General features: G+C 43.7%; 1 protein-coding gene across 7 annotated transcripts in view; it reads left to right on the top strand.

Annotated features, from left to right (window-relative positions):
* Positions 1-989: 989 nt before the first annotated feature.
* GMPR (guanosine monophosphate reductase) overlaps positions 990-24,003 on the top strand; it is a 59,157-nt gene continuing 36,143 nt past the window's right edge. For 2 of the 7 annotated variants that reach the window (XR_003095870.1, XM_025213228.1), the window contains exons 1-7: positions 991-1,340; positions 10,092-10,157; positions 10,476-10,595; positions 11,853-11,936; positions 14,167-14,340; positions 17,695-17,776; positions 20,076-20,182. Coding sequence is in view for 6 of the 7 variants with exons in the window: in XM_025213228.1 (XP_025069013.1) it covers positions 1,254-1,340; positions 10,092-10,157; positions 10,476-10,595; positions 11,853-11,936; positions 14,167-14,340; positions 17,695-17,776; positions 20,076-20,182 (720 nt within the window). In the remaining variant the exon portion in view is untranslated. Of the gene's footprint in view, positions 1,341-10,063; positions 10,158-10,475; positions 10,596-11,852; positions 11,937-14,166; positions 14,341-17,694; positions 17,777-20,075; positions 20,183-24,003 lie in introns of all 7 variants that reach the window. The other 5 variants (XM_025213229.1, XM_006031551.3, XM_014523625.2 and 2 more) reach the window with 4 other exon arrangements.

Genomic DNA, 24,003 nt, shown 5'->3' with positions numbered 1-24,003 from the left:
GCGCTCAACCTTTTTCATATCAGTGGCCAGTCGGCCCTGACCTGGTACCCCTCACTTCCAGCTAGGGTTGCCAGCCCTCCAGGATTGCCCTGGAGACTCCAGGAATTAGATATAAATCTCCAGGAGACTGCCAAGAGTCACCTGGGAGATAATATTTATTTTAATGAATGCCTTGTCATTTAAATGTTTTACCACATTTATACAGTAGTCCAGTAGGTTTCGAAAATGTCACAGTAATGTGCATGTGCCATCTTGACACAAAGGCATAAATGTCATTATGTCATATGATGAAACCTCCGGGAATAGCTTCAAATAGTTGGCAACCCTACTTCCAACCCACTGCACCCCCAGTGTGTGGGGCATGGGAGGCCCCAAGCAGCCGCTCTGCCAGCCTCCACATTTTTCTCCTTTAAAGATTTTTTTTTTAATTTTCCGTATTCCAAGCCAAGTTGGCCAAATCAATTCCAAACCTGCGAGTCAGTCCAGAGCCATTAGTGGCCCGACTACCGGCAGACATCCTCCATCCCCACCTGGGACTTCCAATGGCTCCAAACCCTTTGGCGGGCATCCTACGTGCAGGCCCAAGCCCGGAGGCTTGGGGCTCGGATGCCCCCGAGTTTCGCTTGCCCTGGGCCATAAGGGAGGAAGCTAGGGAAGAGTCTCCCCTTCCCATAACGTGGGCATAAAGCCAAGGTTAACTGTGCATTAGCACTGCGGGTACTATCCCGTGCCAGCAGAGCCGTCATCCCTGGGAGCCACAAGGAAGGCGCCGTGGTGACCACCATTGCCATTGGCGAGCGTAGGGGTCCCCGCACGCGCGCGCACCCCGAGAGTGGCGGTGCACCCCAAAGACGTGCCGCCGGCAGTGCCCGCGGGTGGTCGCCCCCATGCTGCTGACACCGATGGAGGAGGAGGGCCGGGCCGGGCCCGTTCCCGCGCCCTGCCGCTGCCGGCGCGCGCGCGCGCACACACACACACACACACACACACATACACGCGTGCGCGCCAGCTGAGCTGAGCTGAGCTGAGGTGAGCGGCGCCGATAGCGCGGGCGGGCGGCGCTTTACTCTGCTCCGAGCTAAAAACAGCCGCCTCCTAATAAAGCCACGGAGCCGGGACGCCGCTGCCGGCCCCGCGCGCCCTATAAAGCCGCTCCCCGCCGGGCGGCCGCGCTTTGGCTGCCCCCGCCCTGCGCCAGGCGATCAGCGGCAGCGACACGCCAGAGAGGCCGCTCCCGCTCCCGATTCGGCGAGATGCCCCGTGTAGACGCAGATCTCAAGCTGGACTTTAAAGATGTCCTGCTCAGACCCAAGAGAAGCAGCCTCAAAAGCCGATCAGAGGTGGGGGCACTCGGATCAAGCATGCTTTCCCCCTTCTCTTCCCTTCCCTTCCCCCTCTTGTTTTGATTTCCATTGAACCCCCCTACCCCCACCCCCATTTGCAGTCCAGGGGGAGGTGGTAGGAGCTGGCTGTGCTGCAAAGGACCTGGGTGGGGGAGGGGGACGGGGACAAGGTGACCTTGGGGCACTGGCTCTCCCCGCCCCCCCTAGCCCTGGGAAGGACCTCGGCAAAGCAGTGGCATGTCCCCTCTCTTTCCCAGGGAGCTTTTCAAGGACACGCTGTGCATGCCAGCGCGCAGGCCTGCAGCTGATTCTGGCACGAGACAGGTGCGCGGCCTGTGGCAGTCAGCTCTGTGGGCAGTGCTTCCTGCCTTGCTTTTTAAACTGAGAAACGCCAGGCCGGCTCTCGAGGTCCCTGTGCCTGAGCAAGCGGCAACAGAGCCATCCTGGGGGCGGGGGCAGCCCAGGACTGGTGGTTTATCCCTCCATTATGTAAATCCCTGCCACCTGATTAGTTCTGGCCCTCCTGATCTGCATGAGCAGAGTTAGTTCCCGAATCCCTGCAGGTTATGCAGCTCGAGTGGTTTTGATTGGCCAAGGGCTGTTCTGAGTCAGGCAGGGACAGTTCATAGGCTCATAGGAAATGAGGTTTGGAAGGGCCCGGTGGAGGTCTACTAGTCCAACCCCCTGCTTAGAGCAGCACCGTCTCCAGCAATATCTTCCCAGCCTGGGCTTTGTCTAGCCAGGTCTTTCCATCCTCACTGTTTGGCTAGTTCTCAGTGGGCACATCTACACGTTCATTAATGCGCATTAAGTTTAATACTTGGATAACCAAGTACTAAATAAATGTGCAGTAATGCACACCACTGCACAGTAATGGTGGCGCACAGGTTTTTAGTGATGCTTACTGCACAGTAGTCTAATAACACTGCACAGTAGCTTATTGGCATGGAGTAGTGGCCCGGCACACTACTGTGCAGTGTTATTAGGCTACTATTAGTAAGCGTCTCATGTAGATGCACCAAGTAACTTGGAGCAGTAGTGAGGAGAAGACCCACAGAGCTGTGCATCCACCTGTCCTCACAGCCAACTGCCTCTGCTTCTGACCCCCTCCTACCCACTTTCCTTCACTCTTTAAATGCCATGGGGTTCATGAAGTACATTGTGGTAGGTAAGGGAGGGGGAGGAAGCTTTGCTCCAGGGGTGAAGGAGGTCTAGGGAGGAGATGGTGGGAAGAATGGGGTTAAGTAGCAAGACTGACAGAGAACATGAACAAAATTATGAGCCTGTGGCTAGGACTAATGGTTGCAGAAGTCAGTCTCTGGCAGCAGAAAACATTTTGCTAATAGGAATGAAAGTATAAAGCAAGAGTCCAGATACCTGAGCATCACTGTGGGTATAGGACACTCCTTTTCACTTTCACTTCCATTGCAGGGATTAACCCACAAGTAAGGAACACTTTTAGCCATTTTCAATAGTTCATTTAAGAAGTATGTAGGTTTTATGAAAAAAAAATCAAATGCACCAGCCTGACAAACGGTTGGAGCCCTGGTCTGCGAAGTGAAGTGCTGGTGGGCCCCTTTTTGAGGGCAATTCAGGTAGCTGTATCTTACCTGTTCACGTGCCATGGAAGGAAAGGGCTGTTCAGAAGGGAAAAAGATAGGAACTTTTGCTGGTAAAGGAAGGTTAAGGAAGGTTGTCTTAGGGGTGTATGATGGACTGGTGAAAGCATTTTGCATGAGAGAAGTGCAAGTCATAAGGGCTAAATTAAAGTTGAAGAAGGTTAAGAAACTGGACACCATCACTGAGGCTGTAGCAACAGGAATAAACAGTGCCTGCCTGCATGAGCCAAATTTGAAATGGACAGTCTTAGCCCAGCTTTAAAACAAGCATATAAATAGTTATGGGAAGGCAACAGAGGCTGCTACTACAAGTAGCTTATAGCTGCTGGGAGCTGGTGCTTGGAAGTTTATATCAGCAGTGCCTGGCTAGGCATTTCAAATGTCTTACTCTGTACAGAGATGGCATTTTACCTAAACGCAATGAGCAAGTCACCTTTGCGGTGGCCTATCTGCTTGTAAGCCTGAGCTCACTTCATCAGATGGTGTCACTGGCTCTTGCCTTGGCTTTACTTCCTTGGCTTACTCTCTTTTTGCAGAGGGAACCAAATCTGAAGAAATTTGAATTTAGATTTTGAAAAAAGGTTGCATGGGAGGGAAAGGGCAGGGGTGATGCTTTGAGCTGGGAATTGCTAGAATACAGTCAGTTGTCTATGGAAGGAAGCATAGGTTTACACACTCATTGGGAGTGACCAGAAGTATAGATAACTTAGATGCTATGGGTGTCCTACCTGCAGTGAATCCATTTACTAGGTGCACATGAGGCAGGGTCTCACCATTCAGCATTTGGACATAATGTGGGACTACTTGGGGTTAGTAGTCATTTAGACCCAGCTTAGCTATGGTACTTCTGCCACTTCAACCATTGCCGCTCCGGAACAGACAACACAATTGAGGGAGATGCTTTCTTTCCTCCTGGTCACTTCTGTGGGGGGCTGAGTCAGTGGTGTATAGGACCAGTGGATTCTCTTAGCCCAGTGTGTACAGGATAAAGGTATTTCACTCTTTTCCCTTTCCACATTATCTGATGTGCAAGAGGGAGAGAGCCCCAAACCTGCTGTCTGTTTAAGTGCACAGTTTGCTCTACCTGGTGGTTCTCAACCTTAAATTCAAAGCACCTGTTGCTGGACTCTGGGCACCCCTTGAAAAATGCCATTTCTTAGCTTTCGTTGTATTATTGACAATGGAAAAATACTAGAGCAATTCTCTTGTTGCAAAGAAGTCTGAAAGACCACAGGCAGTCGGAATGCTTTTGAAGCTAGGGATTTTAATTGGAAATCTCTGGGTTTAAACTGTGAATCGCATGGTAACATTGCGTGGCATTTTAAGGCACCCCTAAAAAATCTCATTGCACCGCAGTGCGCTATGGCACCTGGTTGTAAATTCCTGCTTTAAACGATGCTTCTTCTTTTCCACCTGGACTAAGGTTTAGGATTAGGTAGTACTAACTGCATTATTGTATATACTCTGATTACTTTTTTCTGAGTACTTCAGACATTATAAAATACAATGAAGGAGATTTGTCTAAATTTGAATATTGCTAATATTCTTGGTATGAAAAGTATTGGGCAGGTGGACATATGGTTGTTGGTACTCTCCCCAGCAAAGCCAGGAACCTGCTAGGCTTTTGCAGGAAGTCACCACCAGGTTCAGGTTGAAACCCTGTTAGCAGGCAGACCTGCGAACCTTACAGTGTTAGATTGGTCCTGGGGACTTCTCAGCTGAGTGCCTTTCAGAAAGACGCGCCATTCATTTAAAATAGTTAATTTAACAAAGGCTTGCGGGCAGCATTAGGCTGAGTGCAACTCCTTCACTTACCAGAATAACAAAACTGATTTCTCCAAAAGGAGGGTAAACAGCAGGCTTAGTACAGAATAGATTTATTTATTTTTCTAAACCAGCTTCCCCATGGTACAAGAGTCTCTGTTAATAAACCCTGTAGTCTGAATTTCTTTCTCTGGATACACAGACCAAGAGTTTCATTGACAGAGACACTGCAATTATACCACACAAAATGGCTGCCCTGGCAGTAGTATGCATACTCATGACCCTGAATATCCACAGTAATAGGAGCATGATGGGCACCACCTACCTGGCTATAGTAGGTCATTTCAGACGCAATAATATGTGGATGTGAGGCTCCCTGGTAACCTGGTCTTGTGGTTCTGACACGGGGGTCACATCTTAGCTTGTCTCTTTGTTTTCTTCGTATATGCATTCCTTTCTTCTTCAACTTCATTTAAATGGCAGTTTTTTAAACTTATAATTGTTTAAATTAGTGATTCTTAAACTGAGGTCCATGCAGAGCTGGCTGGTCAGGTGATGCTGTCTCTTTTTTGGTTCCAATTACTAAACTGCATTAAAAGTAGCTAAAATTTGTTAAATGCTTTCCGGATGCTACTTTTCCCTGTGGGCAGTGGCTGAAATTGTCATGAGAATGTCATAGGCTGCTTAAAAGGAGAAGAAATCAATATACATGATTATAAATGGGAAGGCATGCAACCCTTCTATTCAGATGTATGCTCGCAGTTATATTGTTAAGTCTTCAAGAATAAGACCTTCTCTTTGGGTGCGTCTACATGTCATCCTATAGCGATATAGCAATCACGTGAGTCTACACGTGCTTGACAGCTACGTCACCGTAGCGGCATGCTTCCCCGTTTTAGTGTGCTGCTATGGCGACATAGCAGCAAAATCTAACCATGCGCTGCGCGCATGGCATAGTACAGGCAATTACTGTTCTGTACTTTGGTACTTCTAAAAGGAAGTACTAAACCATGGCGCCGCAGCAACATCGCTGCATGGCGACATGTAGATGTGCCATTTGTTATGTGTTTGTGCAGAATAAAGCCCTGATTTATGATCCATGACTGGCACCTACATGTTAGTGTAGTACAAATAATAATAAGCAAATCTTTCACAGATTCAGTCTGCTGTAGTAGTAATAGTAGTCTAATAAGAGTATAATATAAACTAATACATTTAATTTTTTTCACCTCCACCATCCAGGTTCTCAGGGGAACACCATTAAAATGGATCTTGTGGATTTAGCTAAGTATGGGTCTAACTAAGTCCAAGTTGCCAATGACTTTAGAATGGTAACAATAAATCGATGCAGGGTGGCACTTCATAGACTAACTCAGGGGTGTCAAACTCATCAGGCCCTGCAGACTGGAGGAATGGAACAGGAATTGTTTGCAAGCTGGAAGAATAGTGCGGGGCCAGTCTCTGGGCCAGATCAGTCCTGCAGACTAGCCCTGTACACCAGACCCTGCACATAGGACTGGTTCAGTGCGGTCACTGTCTGCAGCCTGTGTCCTGTTCCTGGCCCCGTATACTGTTTGCAGTACACATGCCAGATCTCACCCTGCACGCTGTATGCAGCATGCGAGGCCAGTCTGGCATGTGCTGCATGTGGTGTACATGTCCTGTCCAAGACCTGCTGACAGCACTGCAGGCTGGATGATAGAGCTCTGCAGGCCAGATCCAGCTGACAGGCCGTATCTTTGACACCCTTGGACTGACTCATTCAGGGAGGCATGAGCTTTCCAAAACTACCACCTATTTTGTCAGGTGCTATGAATGAATTTGCAGAGAGCACAGAAGCTAAATAGAAAGGAACAAAGGCATTTAAATGCAAAGGATAGGGAAAGGAGAATGGGGAAGGTTGCAGGGGGATTGGAGAGGGAGCATTGTTGAGGAAGGTGAAGGTGCGCTGCAAAAGGGATAAACAAAGCAGTGAACTCACTGATGGACACAGAGGTTATGAAAGATAATTCAGGCAATAAGAATCAAGAGTCTCTGTTGAGATGATAATCCAGTCTGTGGATGATTTCTGTTCTGCACTTTCATATTCAAACTGGTTTTCAAAGTTTTGTTGTAAGAATAGCTACTCTGAGGTCAGTGATGGTATGTATGTCCAGGGAAGGTCAAGTGTTTTGCCTTGGGCTTTTGGGTCTTTCTGAAATTGATGTCAAATCAGTGTCCATTCATTCTTTCACACAGGGACTGCCCTGCTTTCCAGTGTAGACAGCAGATGGCTGTTGTAAGCAGGCGATGGCATATATGACGTGGGTAGAGAAGCAGGTGACTGGATGTTATAAACCATGTTGCTTCATTCAGTGATGACGTGATCTGTGTCAATGAGGGGGCGCACCTAGTATCTGGATCTGTAGCAAGGCTTAGCAACTTGTTGAGAAAAGGAACTAAGTAGTTTGTTACTAGAGAGGTGTTGTTTGAGGTTAGGAGGGCTACCTGTAGGCTAGAACCAGCTTGTCCCCCAAGGCTGCCTTGAGATGGTTGTAATTTTACAGTTTGGAGGTCATTAATGACGTCTTCAAGGTGTTCAAGCTGTAGGTGACAAGAGGATTCTTTTGTCCTTGTCACAGTGTTAGTGTTGTAGCAGGTCTGAGTTGGGGCCTAAATCTGGCTCTATTAATTTGAGTGGCTACAGTTTTGGGATTGGGGAGAGGGCAGCAGGGCGGGGAGCCCTGAGGCCGCAGCGGGCAGCCCAATCTGTCTCTGCCCCATGCATAAATCTAGGAGGCACATGCACACACAGTTTCACAGTGGTGTCCAAAAAATGAATTTGTTGGGTGGAGTATTTGAGAGCCAGTTTGGTGGAAGTGATTAGAGTCCTGCTGGAATTTCTCTATAGGTTTCTTCCAGTCATGGGAAAAGTATATGAAAAATGTAACTAGTTAAAGTTAAAAGTTAGCAGCCTTTAAAATTAACAAGTTAAAAATTAAATATTTCAAATTTCAACTAGTTAAAAGGTAAGTTATAAAGAGAGTAACTAGTTAAAAGTTAAGTTGATTTGTGAGAAATGTGTGAAACACTGCGAAATGCCTCTTGGCATCATTTTTCATTTTCAAATGCAGTGAGTGGATTTCTTTTCCATAAGCCCACAGAAGCACACTAATTTACTTGAAACTCAGCCTGCTTTACCTGAAAACAATGTTATACTTGTCATACAGTTTTCAGAATAACAACTTACCAATATCTATGTAATGTTAGATCCTTCTCACCCTCTCCATGTGAAGAACTTTGTAAAAGTCAATGCGTCATACAGGTATACCAGAATAACAGAAAGGAGATATTCATAGTCGGGTGACAGGTGGAAGCTGTTTCCACAGAAAACCTCTGTTGTTACAATTTTTATTGCTCAAAAGGTAAAAAGAGGGTATGAAATGCATCTGAATTAGAAATAATGGAACTGTCTAAAAATCAAAATTAGACTGAAATGAGAAAATCAGTTTAAATGAGAAAAAGAAAGTTGCATAGCAGAAACTGTTCACACATGCTCATTCAACTTCAGCAAAAGCTGCATTTCAAAATTTACATCTGACTCTTTTCCTCTTCTGTGTTGCAAAACTAAGCCCCCACTACTGAACAGTTGCTGTACATGGGCAGATGAGGGGATGGTTGTGTTATAATGGATGAATAGGTTTTTTTCATAGTAGGTGACATCTCAGATAAGTTTCTCACAGATGAGAAGTAATGCTTAACTTTTGGGGCCCTGGGCTGCTGGTTCTGATCTTCATTAAAAGTAAAAAAGTCATCATCTGCTTCACCCTCACTGCTTGTTCCCACTCCTACTGGGATCCGTGGCTCTGCTTTCTTGTGCTTGTTCCTCCTCCTGCAGCCAACTGGCTGCCCTGTTGACTTCTGCAAATGCACAGAAATGCCAGCCTGAACCTGCTGGATACTAGAGATCAGGAACCTTCACCCAAGGAACCTTGTCAGCCTGAACTAAGGAACTCTGGGACTTGTAGTTCTCAAGAGACCATATCTCATAGGAAGGCATACTGCTCTCTCTCTCTTAAACAAGAAGTCCTAGAGTGTCAGTCAAGAAATATCGTTCCATGTAAGTCTTACAGAGTGGCTGTGTCAGGAAAAACTCTGGGAAAGCTGGATTTCAATTTTTTTTTAACTTAACTTTAATTTTTTTTAAAGTATAATCTTTTTTTTTTAACTAGTTAAAGTTAAAAGTTGACAGCTGAAAAATGTAACTAGTTAAAGTTAAAAGTTAGCCATTTCTTTAACTTTTTAACTAGTTAATTAACTAGTTAATTCCCATGACTGGTTTCTTCCCATGTGTCTGTATGATGATGTTTTCAGTGTACAGTGCCTTAGGTAAACCAGTAACATGAGAGTGCAGATGCAGAGCCAGCGGATCTCATGATTTATCATGGAGATTGAAGATAAACATTTAATGTACTACTAATGCCGACAACAACAACAGTAACAATAACCTGCGTCGCAATGCAGGAAAGTTTGATTACCCCTAGCATAAGCTTGAACCACTTTGTAAACAGTCAGTCAGCTATTTTTATGGTGCTTCCAGATATAGACATTCCTGGATGGTTCAGGTCTTTCAGCTGTCCCTGAGGTGAAGGCTGAAGAATGGAAAATGTAGACCTTTATAAAAGAACTTCAATATGTGATGGGATACTTAATAACACATCTAAAATACTGGGTTGGATTTTGCTATTCGGGAATGCTTAGCACATAAAGTCTCGTCCCGGGTTGCTGCAACATCCTGGTGTGCCTTGAGTTCCTTTCAGGGGACTCGCGGGGTACCACGCACTGTTAGCACTATTACGTTTGCAAATATGATTCACAAGATAAACCCAGAAATGTCAAATAGAAATGCATAGTGTTAAATGCATTCTGCCCTTCTGTGATCTTCCTGAGGTCTTTGCAACAGAAAAATTGCTCTATTCTTTTTCTGTAGTAAAAAAATAGGCTCTAGCTTAGCAAGTCTAGTGGAACTGATCTAAATTTTGATACCACAACTTTTCAAAAAGAAGTATGTCGTCATCACAATTCCTTGAGGTTGCTTCGTGTTTCAGAAGTAATGATAGTATGTTAGGCTGAATACATTGTAGAGCTGAAGGTCAGTGCACTTACAAAAAATAAACTGAGAATCCAAAAGCTTTGTAGTTTATTGGCCCAGGATAACATTATTATTATTTATTACTTCTGTTGTTGGACATGCGCAGGGCCAGATCCCTATAATTGTGTGCCAATAGATAACCAAAAGACAATCCCTGAGTTCACAGGAACTACCTTCAAGTTGTTTTGCTGATGTTTTAAATTTAGAATACAGAGTGAAATCCTTATCCTACAGAATTCGGTGGAAATTTTATCAGACTTCAGTGGAAATTCACTGTTGAGCTTAAGAGGCAACAAACTGGTGAGTGCTTACCCAATTATGAAATAATTCAAAATCAGCTCAACCCTTCCTTCCCTATCCTATCAGCTCCTACCCACCTATCCAATTCATTCTACCTCACTTGTTGACTTCTTCCTTACTTCATACCTCATCTCCTTTTCCCTTCTGAGCTTCCCCCTCAGAGGTCATGGAGCTTTCTCTTTCTAGCATTGCCACAAAAGAAGCAGGTTCCACTGTTTCTGCCCCATTGAAATCAGAGGGAGAATGCCTACTGTGACAGCTTGGGGGGAGACCCCATTTGTGTAAAGTGCTCACAAGACTTTGTGCCCACCCTCGCAGGTAGATCTCATGCGTTCCTTCACATTCCGCAACTCTAAGCAAAGCTATACCGGGATCCCCATTATCGTGGCGAACATGGACACTGTGGGCACGTTTGAGATGGCAGAGGTTATGACTAAAGTAAGTATTGACTCCCCTCTTTTCCTGCAAAACCTGGGAAGCCACTTGTTTGGTAAAGGGCTATGATGCAAAAACACAGTTGCTTGTTTCTACCATAGTTGTAAAATCTAGAATGCAATGGTAAAAAAAATATGGCTTTGTCTTCAATGGGCTTGGTGTGGGTGTGGAGGGAGGGAGGAAGAGTTTGTATATATATATGTGTGTGTGTGTGTGTGTGTGTGTGTGTGTGTGTGTGTGTGTGTGTGTGTGGGGAGGGGGGAGAGAGAGAGAGTGTGTGTGTGAGAGGGAGGGAGGGAAGGTGTGGGTGGGGATGTGGGTGGATGGGGGTGTGGAGGGAGGGAGGAAGGGAGGGTGTGTGTATGTGTTCATAGGGTGAGTCTCACATGCACACCCCGCCATACACATGCACCCACACCCCCCTCGCACTGCCGTACACGCAGACCCCCACACCCACACACCCCAGCCATGCTCCCACACACACAGTCTCCCACAAAGCCCATATCCCCACACACATCCACATGCTCCCTCACCTCACACCCCCTATACTAGGGGTGGGCAATTATTTCAGGCAGAGGGCCGCTTACTGAGTTTTGGCAACCCATCGAGGGCAGCCAGGGGTAGATAAATATCTATTTTCTAAATTTTCAAGGGGACCCGTGTGCTGGATAGAATGGCCTGGTTGGCCACATCTGGCCCGCGGGCTACATTTTGCCCACCCCTGCCCTATACCTATCCACACACCCACCCACACCCACAGCCCCCACAAATCTATACCCACCCCCTACAATATACAAGAATAAGGCTTCATTTTAAGCTATTGTGCAGTCACCTCTGCGTACACTACACAAACACATGTAAACTAGGACAAAAATATTTTTAATATCAAATCAATGAATGTTGTAGATGATCACTTTTTAGAATATAATTTGGTATTTTTCTGGTTCTGAGATGGCAAAACCCCTTTCTGAAAGGAGTATTTCTGGGGGGCAAGGGGAGGGACTTCTGGTGGCAAAGGTCAGGGATTAGGGGGTGGGACTTCCATGCCCAGGGGGCAGTGCACCTGTCAAGGGGTGGAGGTACCCATGTGGCCCTCGACAGCTTGCCAAAACTCGGTAAGTGGCCCTCCGTCAAAAGTAATTGCCTTCCCCTGGGCTAAAGAGTCAGTGTCATAGACATAACTTGTGGGTTGACAGAAATATTGAGGAGGGAAGGCCAATGAACTTGGACATTGCTAAAGGTTTGCTTAATGTTTTCCAGCATTCAATGTTTACTGCTATCCACAAGCATTATTCTCTAGAAGACTGGAAATTGTTTGCAGCCAATCACCCAGAATGCCTTGAGGTATACTTGTATAATGTTAATTATTACAATTAATGACTTCTTTCTAAATGGAACTTATGCTGTGGTTTCTTGGGAAAGTGCTTTGAAGTGCCTTTTCCAGGAATAAAGATTTTTCTTTTTGCTAATCTTAAATGCATTCTGCTAAGTGGCTTGCCCTGATTAAAGAGAGCAGTGTTATGAAGAACATTGCAATAGTACATATATTAAGATTTAGAGGGTAACATTTATATCTGCCTATAATGGAAAGGGAGATGAAGAACAAAAGGAAAAGTCTCTTACGAACATGCAGTGTACCAGAATAGCCCTCCTGATGTGTTGGCATGGGTGTGGGGGAGAGGAAGGAAGTGAGGGGAGCCTAAAGAAGAACTGATGTTGGAGAAGTCCAAGGTCCTAGGTAGGACTTCTGTTTCTAGGTGTCATGAAGGGAGAGGTCCTGTTATGAAGGGAGAGGTCACTTACTAAATTTGGATCTGAATCCAGGCTGAGATTTTGCATGTCTCCAAAGCTTATAGGCCTCTAGGGTTGCTACTGTGGGCCACACTATAATCCTCAGTCAGAGGAGGCTTTAGGCACTGTTATTCCTACACTGTCTTCATTATTCTGCATTACATCAAACTATAAAGCTAATTTTCTACCCATCAAATTTCCAAACTTTGTTTGAGGGCCCGTAGTGTTACAATCGAACACCAAAACATCCATTGTGCAGTCAGCCGCATGTTGCTGCTCATTGTTAAATGGTGTATGCTTCAAAAAAAAAAAAAGATCACTGACTACTTTAAATCTTCGCCATTCACATCTCTACTTCCATTCGTTTTGAATTATAATCAACAAATTGCAGTTCATGGTCCAGTAACCTGGTTAGCAACATAATTTAAAAAGCTTTTTTGTTAGACTATATTTTCAGTTGTGTAAATAAAAAGTATACAGTTCATTTTATTTGTTGATTATTGCTTGTAAACAATCTAACAGCTTTTATGTAAATTTGATTACAATGTACCAGTACTGAATAGTATTTTATTTAAGGTTTATATACAGTATTGGTGAACAGGTGATTTTTTTTATTTTTATTTTTTTTTTGAAGTTACTGATCCAAAAACTGCCCCTTTATCACCACATGGGGTTTAGTCCCAGTTTGTGTAGCTATTCAGTGTTCCACTATTTTTGCTTTTCCTCTTGTCATTTTGCTGTGAGAACTGACTCTGTGCTACCCTAGAGGGTTACCCGGACAGGGTTACAAAAGTCATTTCTTCATGGAAATCAATACCATACCATTGTTCTTTATTCTTGGGAGACTGCACGGGGTATTTCATTACCCGTGCCTCATTTTTAAATCATATCGTAATTATTATTGATGAGAGGACTGTCTGAAGGCCAGTTTACCAGTTAATCTCAGCAGTATTTTTGTAAGCCATATTAAGCCCAGAGAAATATCTTTTATCTGAATACCTTGGGGCTTAGCCAGTGGTTAGGTAGGTAGACACAAAAAACACATTTTACGATCTGTAACCATTGAAATAGGGGCCTTAATCATTAGATGGTGATTTGCTCTGTGACCTTGGATGCCCACAGAGGCTCCGTGGCCAACAACTGTGGAAGCTATTTTCTGTTGGAATGAACACATAATAAGGACAGATGAGGGAGGCATGAGCATGCTTGTTCACTGTGGTAGACTAAGGAAAGATTAATGAACTGACAGACCTGAACCTTACTCTGAGTCTCCCCCAGTTTTTTGCAACACTTTTTTCCCAGAAAGACACAAGCAAGTGAAGGAACCTATGTTTTTCATAATCTGGGCAACGTACAGCTTTTATCCATCACTTTGTTCCCCATAATAAAGTCCACTTATTCACTAAAGTACTCTACAATTAATTTAAGGAGAGTTTACATTTAAATGGCGCTTACACCAACACTGCTGTATTGAAGAGTCTAAACAGAGTGGTTAGAGTGGCCAAGGTCTGGAACGGGCTCCCAAGGGAGGTGGTGCTCTCCCCTACCCACTCTTTCCTGCTTATGCAGGGGGTCGGACTCGATGATCTATTGAGGTCCCTTCCGACCCTAACATCTATGAATCTATGAACAAATTGCAGGCAACTGATTGCTTTGTCTAGTTGCAGTATTTGTTTCTTTAGGGTGTTATATGGGAGGAATAGAAACAGATTCATGAGCTAGGTATGTGCTTGGGACTGTCTGTAAAAGTTGCTGATCTTTTGTCTTCTCTCTGCCTCTGCAGCATGTAGCCGTGAGTTCAGGCAGTGGACAGTCTGACTTGGAGAGATTGACAAGTATCATAGAGGCCATTCCACTGATCAAATACATTTGCCTGGATGTGGCCAATGGCTATTCGGAGCACTTTGTGGAATTTGTGAAAAATGTCCGTGCCAAGTTTCCAAGTCACACCATCATGGTAGGTGGGTAGACCAGGGGTGCTGAGATCATCACCAGAATATGCCAAACTGGTACTTGTGGGCATACATTTCTACATTATCTAAGTTGTTCCCCCCTCCCCCCAAGAATCAGACTGCCTATATACTCTAATTTGCTCCAGCTGAAGGACTAACCCTAAGTTTCTGCCTTTGTGATTGTAAAGTTATGCTTCTACACGTGAACAAAGGCTATGCTGTTTTCCTGAGCTCCAGGACACAGGGAGTAAGCCCTGTTCAATACACCCTTCATCTCAGCAGGGCATTAGCTATGAAGCCAAGTGAGGGAAGCTTAATAATACATCAACATAGGCACTGGCCTAGGACCCAGTACGTTAGGCCACACATTGCCCCATAGAAATTGAATAGTGATATGGTATTTTGTTCTTCAACTGCATTTACATCAGGGTGCCAAGGCCTGCTCCTCCTAAAAACTCTGACTGGCTGCATTAGTGCAGGATCAGCTCCTCTGAGAGAGAAACCTAGTCCATATTCATTAGTTGAGTTTTGAAGGCTAGGGCAGTCTGCTTTTATTAGGCTATTTCACAATATATGTTTAGAGAAGAAAATTTTTACTGATGTTCATCCTTAATTTCCCTTTTTAAAATTTTTCTTCCAAAATTCCTCAGCATACTGCATTGTACTGCTCAGAATAGTTCCTCTCCCCATCCTTGGCATTCACACCATCTCCCCTTATTTGCTGACTGCATTTGGAGATTGAATTGTCCACAAAGATGGAATTTCTCTTAGGATCTGCTCAGCATATGATGGCTATCAGGATAGTTGCACTGGATATGGCTCAAGTGGTTTCTGGCTGATCTTGTACACGGGGAAACTGTGGTGAGCTGACATTTGTGCTAGATTAGAAGCGAAAAACGTGAAGAGAAAGGAGGTGGTATCTTCTAGAAACCCCCTCCCAGCTTGATTAATTATAATTTGTCGGCACTCTTGTAGTGAGCTTTCAGACAGCCTGATTGTCCCCCTAAGTCCATGTGAACTAATATTTCTGGTCGGATTTTATGAGAGAGTATCAACTCTTTACTAAAACTCAGGTGCGTTACCTCTGCTGTGCTCACTACTTTTGCAGATTGGACAAAGACAAGTAATTTTTATAAGCCATCTTGGAAAGATTCCAGCTTGGGTTCAGTGGGCTTTAGACCAGGTCCTGTTTGCCCTGCCTTACAGATTTACTGAATGTATTCTGGCATCAAAGAGTGTCAAACCGTATACCAAATATTACACTGCACACCTGGCAGCCTGCTTTAGAGATGCATCTTGTAAGTGCTACACTTCCGTCTGCCTCAGCAAGACCCATATAACGTACAGCACAGCAAGAGGCTTCACAACAGGAAAGAAGCAGAACTTTATTCAAAATGCTAAACCAATTCGAAATCCTTTCTTTCCTGACAGTCTTTTATTATTGTTGTTATTATTTTTTAAAAAAAATCAATATCATGCAGTTTTGAGAAAAGGTTAACGATCCAGTTTTATACACCGCAGTCTGCTGCCTACTTTATTACTGGTTTAAGTGCCTCAACTGGTGCCTTGCCAGCCTCTCATTTTATTAAAAGGGAACTACAGCACATTGTGAAAAAGTAAATGAAGAGTTTTGAGCCAAAATCAGTAAATCACCCAGCCGTTTTTGGGCAACTCCTATTGAGTTCAGCTGGGGTTTTGCTTGAATAAGGACTGAGTAAATACTGAATAAATATTTTAGGATTTTTCCACGTGCTCTGCCCATATTGATGCTGTCACAAACAACTGCACAGTACTGAAGAATCCTCATTTAAAGTGAGCAAAGGGGATTATTTAATTTCACAAAGCATCAATGTAAATCCCTCTGAGTGTGAGCAACCCATCTGGGTGCAACTGCAAGGAATAATGCAGGGTTAATGCAGGGGTTTTGCCTTGTGGGGTATGCTTGCAGTTTCCAGGCATGCAGACATGTACATCCGTTCTTGTTCTATACCAAACAATGTGAAGGGTTTGCCTTTTATAAGTCAATGAGACACTGGTAGGATGCAGGGTTTCATCTAGTTTGGGGAGAGCGGGGGGAACATTTCTGGCCAGTATGCCACAAAGTAAGCCCTGTCCCCTACCTAAGTGCCACTCCAATCACAATCCCCTTCCCATTCCTGATCCTTTGCTCTACTCTCTCCTCCTTTCCTAATCCATTGCTCTCCTCTCCTCCCTGCCTTATCTGCACTGTTCTCCCTGCCAGATTTGTCATGTGCCAGACAAAGTGGCTGTTCATGTCACTTGTGGCACACATGTTATGGGTTGACCCCATCAATTTAATCATATGCTATAGGGTGGTAACTGTCCTGTTGCCCCAGGTAGAATTATTGCTTTCCAAAGTTGCCTCACAGGACCCACCAGGGCATTCTGTCTTCTTTCCCAGAATTGGTAATTGCCAGAAATTTGGGGAAAATTATGTCTTGAAAAACAAATCAGCAGGTTTTGGTCCTCTCTGCTTGATCATTGATTCTTGTTAGAAATGCAGATATTTTCAGTGTCAGTTAGCTATAAGCAGTAATATTTGCTATGGCAAAACACTGTTTGGCAATAAACCAAAGTAGGAAGAAGTGTTTACTCAACATTAATGCTGGTGAAATGGTCCTGAGATTGCTTGTGAAATGGTTGGACCACTGCAGAAATATTCACAAACTACACGACTGCTGGGACGAGTGCTGTAAACAGCCATTCTGTAGGTCACACCATCCTAAAGTTAGACTTCAAGTCATCTTTTAACTGTAGCTTCTTTACCCACAGTTCTCTGTGCGTGCTATACTGCATAGAAGTATGAAGCAATTTTAATTGTGCTTTACAAGTAGAGATCAAGACTGCCATGTAGGAGAGTCTCTCTCTGTGGGCATTGATTATCAAAGGGAAAAGGAAGCATTCTTTGCTTCCACTGTTTTTTACTTGGCAAATGCTTTCTTGTATAATTTGAGGGAAGGGCACCTCACTTAAAGACGGGCTTGAGCTGCAGACATCCCCCACCAAAAGCCTAAATCTTTCATGTTTCAGGTTTTGGTTCAGCCAACTATTGAACAAGAAGACAGCAACAAAATTGTAGTCTAGGCCTGGTGTAGATTCTGAACATTCCCTAAGATTCCTTTGAAACTTGGGTGTACACAATGCAACAAGCATTTTAGTGGATATTTTGGTAATATTTTAATGGAAATGCTGTTCCTTTAGAAGTGAAATTAAATGTTATGCTTCCTAATATTTACCCCCTAGTATGAGAGAAGCAAAAACTTAATAGTGTTGTTATTATTCTCTACCACACTTGGCTTTAAGAATTCCCTCATGTCATACTGTTTCCTCTGTCTCAGGCAGGTAATGTGGTGACAGGAGAGATGGTGGAGGAACTTATTCTTTCTGGAGCAGACATTATTAAAGTTGGTATTGGGCCCGGTAAGTCAAACCCTGGCTGAAAAGCAGAGAAAGTGGGTGAGAAAAATGCATACAGAGAAATCAGTGTTTCTATTTTTACTACAGCCACAGCCACTTACCTGCCACATGTTGAAAGGCATTCACATGATGAAAGTGATTATATTTGACAGATTGGTGCTAGGATGCACACACTGTTCATTTCAAAGTATTATTCTGAGACAAAGATCTATACAAGATGGGAAATGCTGTGGTTCAGGACAGCCTGAATCATTCCAATTAAGTCTCAAATGGATGTCATTAAGGTGTAGGCAGGGATTTCTTTTGCTTGACAAATAGAATTGTGCAAATCACTAAATGCTGTATCAATAACTGTATGGAGACTACAGTGCCACCTGACGTGACTTCTCAAGCTGCTTTGAGATCTGTGGATGGAAAAAACACTAGGGAAATTCAGAGGCTGAAACATGGGAACATAGGAGTGGAAGGGACTTCATGGGTCATTGAGACCGGTCCCTTGTGTTCTCAGGCTCCCGTGAACCAAAGGAATTTCCTAAATTGTCACTTTGAACCCTTACTCCCGACTTCAAGGAGCAGTATGTGAAACACCAAGAACACTATAATGTGCCACTAGTAGGTTGATAAGGAGACATAAATCAAAGAAATAAATAAACGGTAAAGGCTAGGAAGATGAGGGCACTACCAGTGCCTTGTCACTGCAACAGCAAGGAACATGGTGCTCAAAATATCCAAGGAAAAGGACCTTTCCACATACTACAGAAGAGGCAAAAATTCCACAGTCCCCCTAATATGACCTGGGATGATCACTATGACCCTGAGTGGAAGAGCAAGAGGATCTAGCCAGGAACCTCTAGATTTCCATTTATTACCTGGAATAGTTTTCTTAATTCCTCATGGGAAGGCTACTTTTAACTCTTGTCATAAGCTGCATGAACAGACAGCTAGAGCACAAGTGATGCAGTAAAGGTTGCAATTGAGTCCAGAAACATAGGACACAGAAAGTTGTGCCCAGACTGTGAAATACCAGCAGAGATATTGAGGTATAACTGCTACAGTACAAGTGAAATGTAACAGTAACAGTGTCCATCACAAAAGATCAAACCTTGATGTTCTTACTCAGGCCAGGGCCTTCCTGATTAAAAGATAATGCAGTAATTCATTATATAGCTGGAGACAGTGAAGGCTATTTTAAAATTATTTTTCTACCTACTTTTCATAAATCCTGTCAGTGTTTAAATATTTTTACTTAATTGAAAGATCAGCAGAAATTGCCACTCTACTAATCTTCCTGTCTATACTGACTGGGGCTCTAGGATTTGGATAGCTGTGTATGACCTAGACTCTTTTTGGCAACTATAAAACTCTCCCTATTGTCATGAGGAGCTGCACTGCTTGCATCCTAAATGACACCAGATTGTCAAGGCGGCAGCTTTGTGTTTGAGGCTTACTTAACTTTAAAAAAAATACATATTAAAAACACTTCTATAGAGCTGCCAGAAAGAAAATCGGGTATTAGCGGTTTTAATTATCTCTATTTTTATTCATTAGAGGTTGTGTTTAGAATCTCTTACCTTTTGTAAGGCTCAATTTTCTTCAGATTTTCTTACTTTATTTTTATAATGTTGGTTGCTCATTTTCTTCTGTCCTCTGCCATTTTAGTCAACCAGATATTGCTGCTGTGGCTACCAGAGCTAGTCAAAGGTGACTTTTTCTTCTCACTGTAGAAAATGTTGTCAAACCGAAGAAGAACTTAGCTTTTGTCTAATTTTCTATTTTTCTTATGAAAAAGAGACTGCAGTGGAAATTAGAATATTAAAATATTTCTCTCAAAATAGTTTGAAAATATTCTTGCAATGCCTTATGGAAGTTGTAGTTCTGGTGTCTCTTATCTCTGTTCCCATCTACAGTTATCTCTCATGATGCATCACAGACCCTCCACTCTGAGAGGGCAAACAGTGTGTGATGGAAGTCCCTTGCCAGGATGCATCATGGGAGATTTAGTCCAACCAGGAAGCCCCAGCTACAGAGGAGAATGCAGGGGCATTAAGATACCTCCTGGGGTGCACATGCAGGTATCACAGCAACAGTTCAAGATCAAGACTATTTCAGTTTTTAGATGTTCTGGTTTTGGAAGGAAAAAACTCTAAATTTCCCATGGAAAGCAGGCACTTTTAGGGAAAACACTGATTTAATTGAAAACCAAATTTTTCAAATGGGGTAGAGGAAGGAAAAAAATCAGCAGAAAGTTTTCTACCAGCCATACTGGCTACCCTCTTTATGAGCTTCTTTTCTTTTCCTCCAGGTTCTGTATGCACTACCAGGATTAAGACAGGTGTGGGCTACCCTCAGCTGAGCGCTGTGATCGAGTGTGCAGACTCAGCCCATGGTCTGAAGGGGCATATCATTTCAGTAAGTGAGCGTGGTCCATGATAAGCCACCTGCTCTGCAAATCATGGTAGGGCTTCAGAGTCTCCTGCCCAGCATCCTAGAATTAAGGACTACCCTCTCTCCCCTTTGGCGATTGCTGCTCTGCAGCTTTTGAGATCTTCACAGGTGTAGGTGACACCCAGCTTCCATTGCCCTTCACTACTCACTTGACTCCTATTTGTGCCTTTGAAACATTCTCTAAATGGGAAATAATCACCCATAAGTTAACAGAATTAGGATCACTTTAGTATTTTTTTTGAGGTGAGAAGCAGCTCCCATGGAAGGGTGATGCCTCAAAGTGGGTGAGAAAAAAAGGTAGTTGTTGCCAGTGAGCAGGATCAGGGGAGATCAGCATAGCTGGAGATTACTTGTGGGAATCCTGAGGGAGATTGGTAGCTGCCTCCTTGTTAGGAGTGTACTTACTGCAGGGTCAGCTCAAACATTGCACTCTCCAGGGGCTCCCATCTCACCAAGATGGAGTAAAGAGTGAGTGAGGTGTTTACTGCAAAGCGTGGTATAGCCTTTGAGCTGCTGCAAATTGAAAGAGCTCCATGGTATTAATGGCTTGAGTCTGAGGGATAAGAATGCCTCCTCTTGTATTGTCGCCATGGTTGGAAGTCACATGCTGAATTTTAGGCATATTGCAAGGTTGACTCCACTAGAAGGCTCTGATTAGCATCCCTTCTGAGGGTATTCATGTAGTACAGGAGCAAGGGGAAAGGATAATAGAAAATAAAGACAAAAGGGGTCCAAAATGTTCTGGTAGTATTTATGTAATGGACCAGGGGAACCAAAAATGCATTCAAATCAGCTCTTTCTCTCCCTCTCATTTGTCCCCATGCATTCTTCTTCGTTCCCCTACTCTTCTATGTGGGCTTGACAGCAGTAAACACGCACCAGACTAAAAACAACCCATCATTTTGTGACTTACGGAGTTCTAAAAAAGGTGCTGATGGTAACAGCAGACAAGAAAACCATGTCTGCATTTCAGTATAAAAGGCTCGGTCATTATTAAGTAGTCTTGGGAAGCAGTAATTGCCACCACAGCAATGCTCACAAGGCCTTCCTAGTTTTGCAGTCAGTGGTTTTCAGCCTTTTTTCATGAGTGGGCCCCTAAACAAATTTGAAAGAGGGTGTGGACTCCTTTGAATTGTAAGTGTGGGTATTCATATTTTCTATTAACATCACTGCAGAATTTTTTTAAATATAGAGGAGCCATAAATCCACACTTCCAAATTCCCTGAAGTTTGGGAGTTCTTGGATCTGGTGTTTTGATTTGGGACCAAATCAGGTATTTTTTCCAGGGCCTCAGCTGTAATTTTTTAAATAAACTGTATGTAAATGTATTATAAATATTATAAACTACTCCAGTGCTGCTCACTATCATCTTGGAAAATGAGCAGAAAACAGGAATCTGGAATCCCTCTTCCAGTCTGAGAATGTCTGTCTCCCAAATTGTTGGAAAAATTACATGGGGACTTATTTCCATGACCAGGCAAAAGAGAGAGATCCTTTTGCATCTAGATTGTTAAACACATTTAGGAGGATAACAAGAAGGGTTTGGATGCCTGACATTTCCCTTCTCTTCCCTTTCCCCTGTTCTGATTGTACAGACATTAAAGAACAGTTAAGGTCAGAAGGATGATTGGGTCAAATGCCTCATTCATATGTCCCAGCAGCCCCAGTTTTACTGAGACTGGAGGGTTCCATATTTAATCTCTTCTATTGATCTCATGCTCACATATGCTGTAAGTCAGTGGTTTTCAACCTTTTTTCATGAACGGGAAACATTTTAAAGGGGGTGTGGACTCCTTTGAATTGTAAGTGTGGGTATTCACATACTTTTGACTGATCATAGTCCTCTTTCATAGACTCCTGAGACATAGTCTGCGGATCCCAAGGGGTCTGTGCACCACAGGTTGAAAACCACTGCTCTAAGTCAAAATGTAACTTCTCCCTTTCCCCAAGTCCTGGTACTGTACACTCTAATCGGGACTTGAACATTCTAGCTGCATCCTGAGTTTTAGGTCATTACTGATGATAAAGGATCTACAAGCTGAATTTAGCAGGCAGTTTTGTTGGTGACGCACTTTTTTTAGCCATTTTCTAATCTTGCCTATGCTTTTATACCACGTTGGTCACTTTGGTGGTATCTGATTGAGCAGTTTGCAAAAATCCAGTCGGTGAAATGACAGTTTTTTCTTTGGTTCTTTCTCTCCTGTCCACAAGGCGGCAGAGAGGCTTTTACTGTATTTTAAGTTATGGCAGAGCGTCGGATTGTTTTTTCATCCTGCAGGATCACTCTAACCTCCTAACTTCCCATTGAAGAAAGTTTTAAAGCCCTGGATGCACAGCTGAAAGCGCTCTGTCTTCTACTCCCTTTCATCACCCCCTTGCTGCTAATAGTTTCATTGTTCCTCAAGGTAAATCCTGATCACAGGAAGACAAAATAGGGGGTCTTTAAGATAGCTCGGATACCCACTGAAAGCTCTGAAAATCAGGATCTGCCATGAGATGCTGTGTGGTGCCACTAGGTCCTGCCTGCTTTGGGGGCCAGAGCAGCCCTATCATGATTTAGACACCCCCGGGGCCTGTCTAAGCTAGCAGCCTCCCTGAGCCAGCCTGCATGCTGTAGCTCACTGCTGACAAACCCTCCAAGTCAGGGCTTTAGAAAGCAGCCTTATTCATATCTGTCTACTACAGCACCTGAGCCAAGGGAATCTCCTCCAGCCCGAACTGGAGATTCTTTATACCGCTCCAGGGCTTTTACCCAGCATAAGGGCACATCTCATCTCAGACCTTGTGATTGATCTCTAGCATGCCACTGGGCCTTGGTTTAGTGACTAGAAGAGCAGGTTGTGGCTCACACAACCCAAGAAGCTTTGCAGATGAACCACCACATTCTGAACCACCATCTGTTTTGGGTTTTTTTGTTTTTTTTCAGCTAGTGTCTCTTGCCCCACATAGTGAGGAGGGGACAAATCCATGGACTTCCAAACCTGCAGCTGATAGGAAGGAGCGTAGATATAGGAAACAGTGGTTTCAGCAGTTGAGTATCAATAAGAAATGAAGATGAATTCCAAAACTATATACCACATTCAGAACCTATGAGCAGACACCCTTGACGGTTGCCAAGGCTTGTGATACTGGGTAGTGTGTTGGCATGTTTTCCTGCATCTACCAACAATACTTTTGCCTTGCTTTGGCTTATCCTTTATGAGTTGCTCTTCATCTGGCTTAAGTATTGGTAGAGCTGGGACTGGTGCTGTTTGCAAATGAAGTAAAGGGAATCTTACTCAAAGAATGTAATGGAAAGTAGCTGATCGTATGACAGCGATGGGTTCCCTCTTTGAGCTATATTCAGAACAGAGTAGACTTGAGCTCATTCTTTTGAACTGTATTAGTGCAGTGCAAACTTGAGTGAACTTGTTTACGTCAGTAAAATGAGCACATCTGACTCGTGGGGCAGATATGTTGAATAAGAAGGTGCCAGTTTTTACTTGGACATAGTAGACCAGATCCATTTCTAGTAATCTCTCATCAGTGGTACATCAGGGTTGAAGTAACTTTTCTGTCCCAGTTATTTTTCTGACTCTAACACAAACTTGAAGGGATCAAAGCTCGTCTTTGAAATGAATCTTTCGTAATCCACTTGAAAGACGGGAGGAAACAATGTCAAAAATATATACTTTTACTGGCCCCTGCTGTTTTGTCTGAGAGCCAGCTGTCTTGTTTTTCACTTTCCCTGCTGCATTAACACGTTGGGCTTTTGAAAGTATAAAAATAAACTGCAGTACGGAGGC

The sequence above is a fragment of the Alligator sinensis genome, unplaced genomic scaffold, assembly GCF_000455745.1.
Source record: "Alligator sinensis unplaced genomic scaffold, ASM45574v1 scaffold743_1, whole genome shotgun sequence".
Classification (NCBI taxonomy): Eukaryota; Metazoa; Chordata; order Crocodylia; family Alligatoridae; genus Alligator; species Alligator sinensis.
Note: the sequence above shows the minus strand (reverse complement) of the source record. Positions and strands in the feature narration are given on the sequence as shown.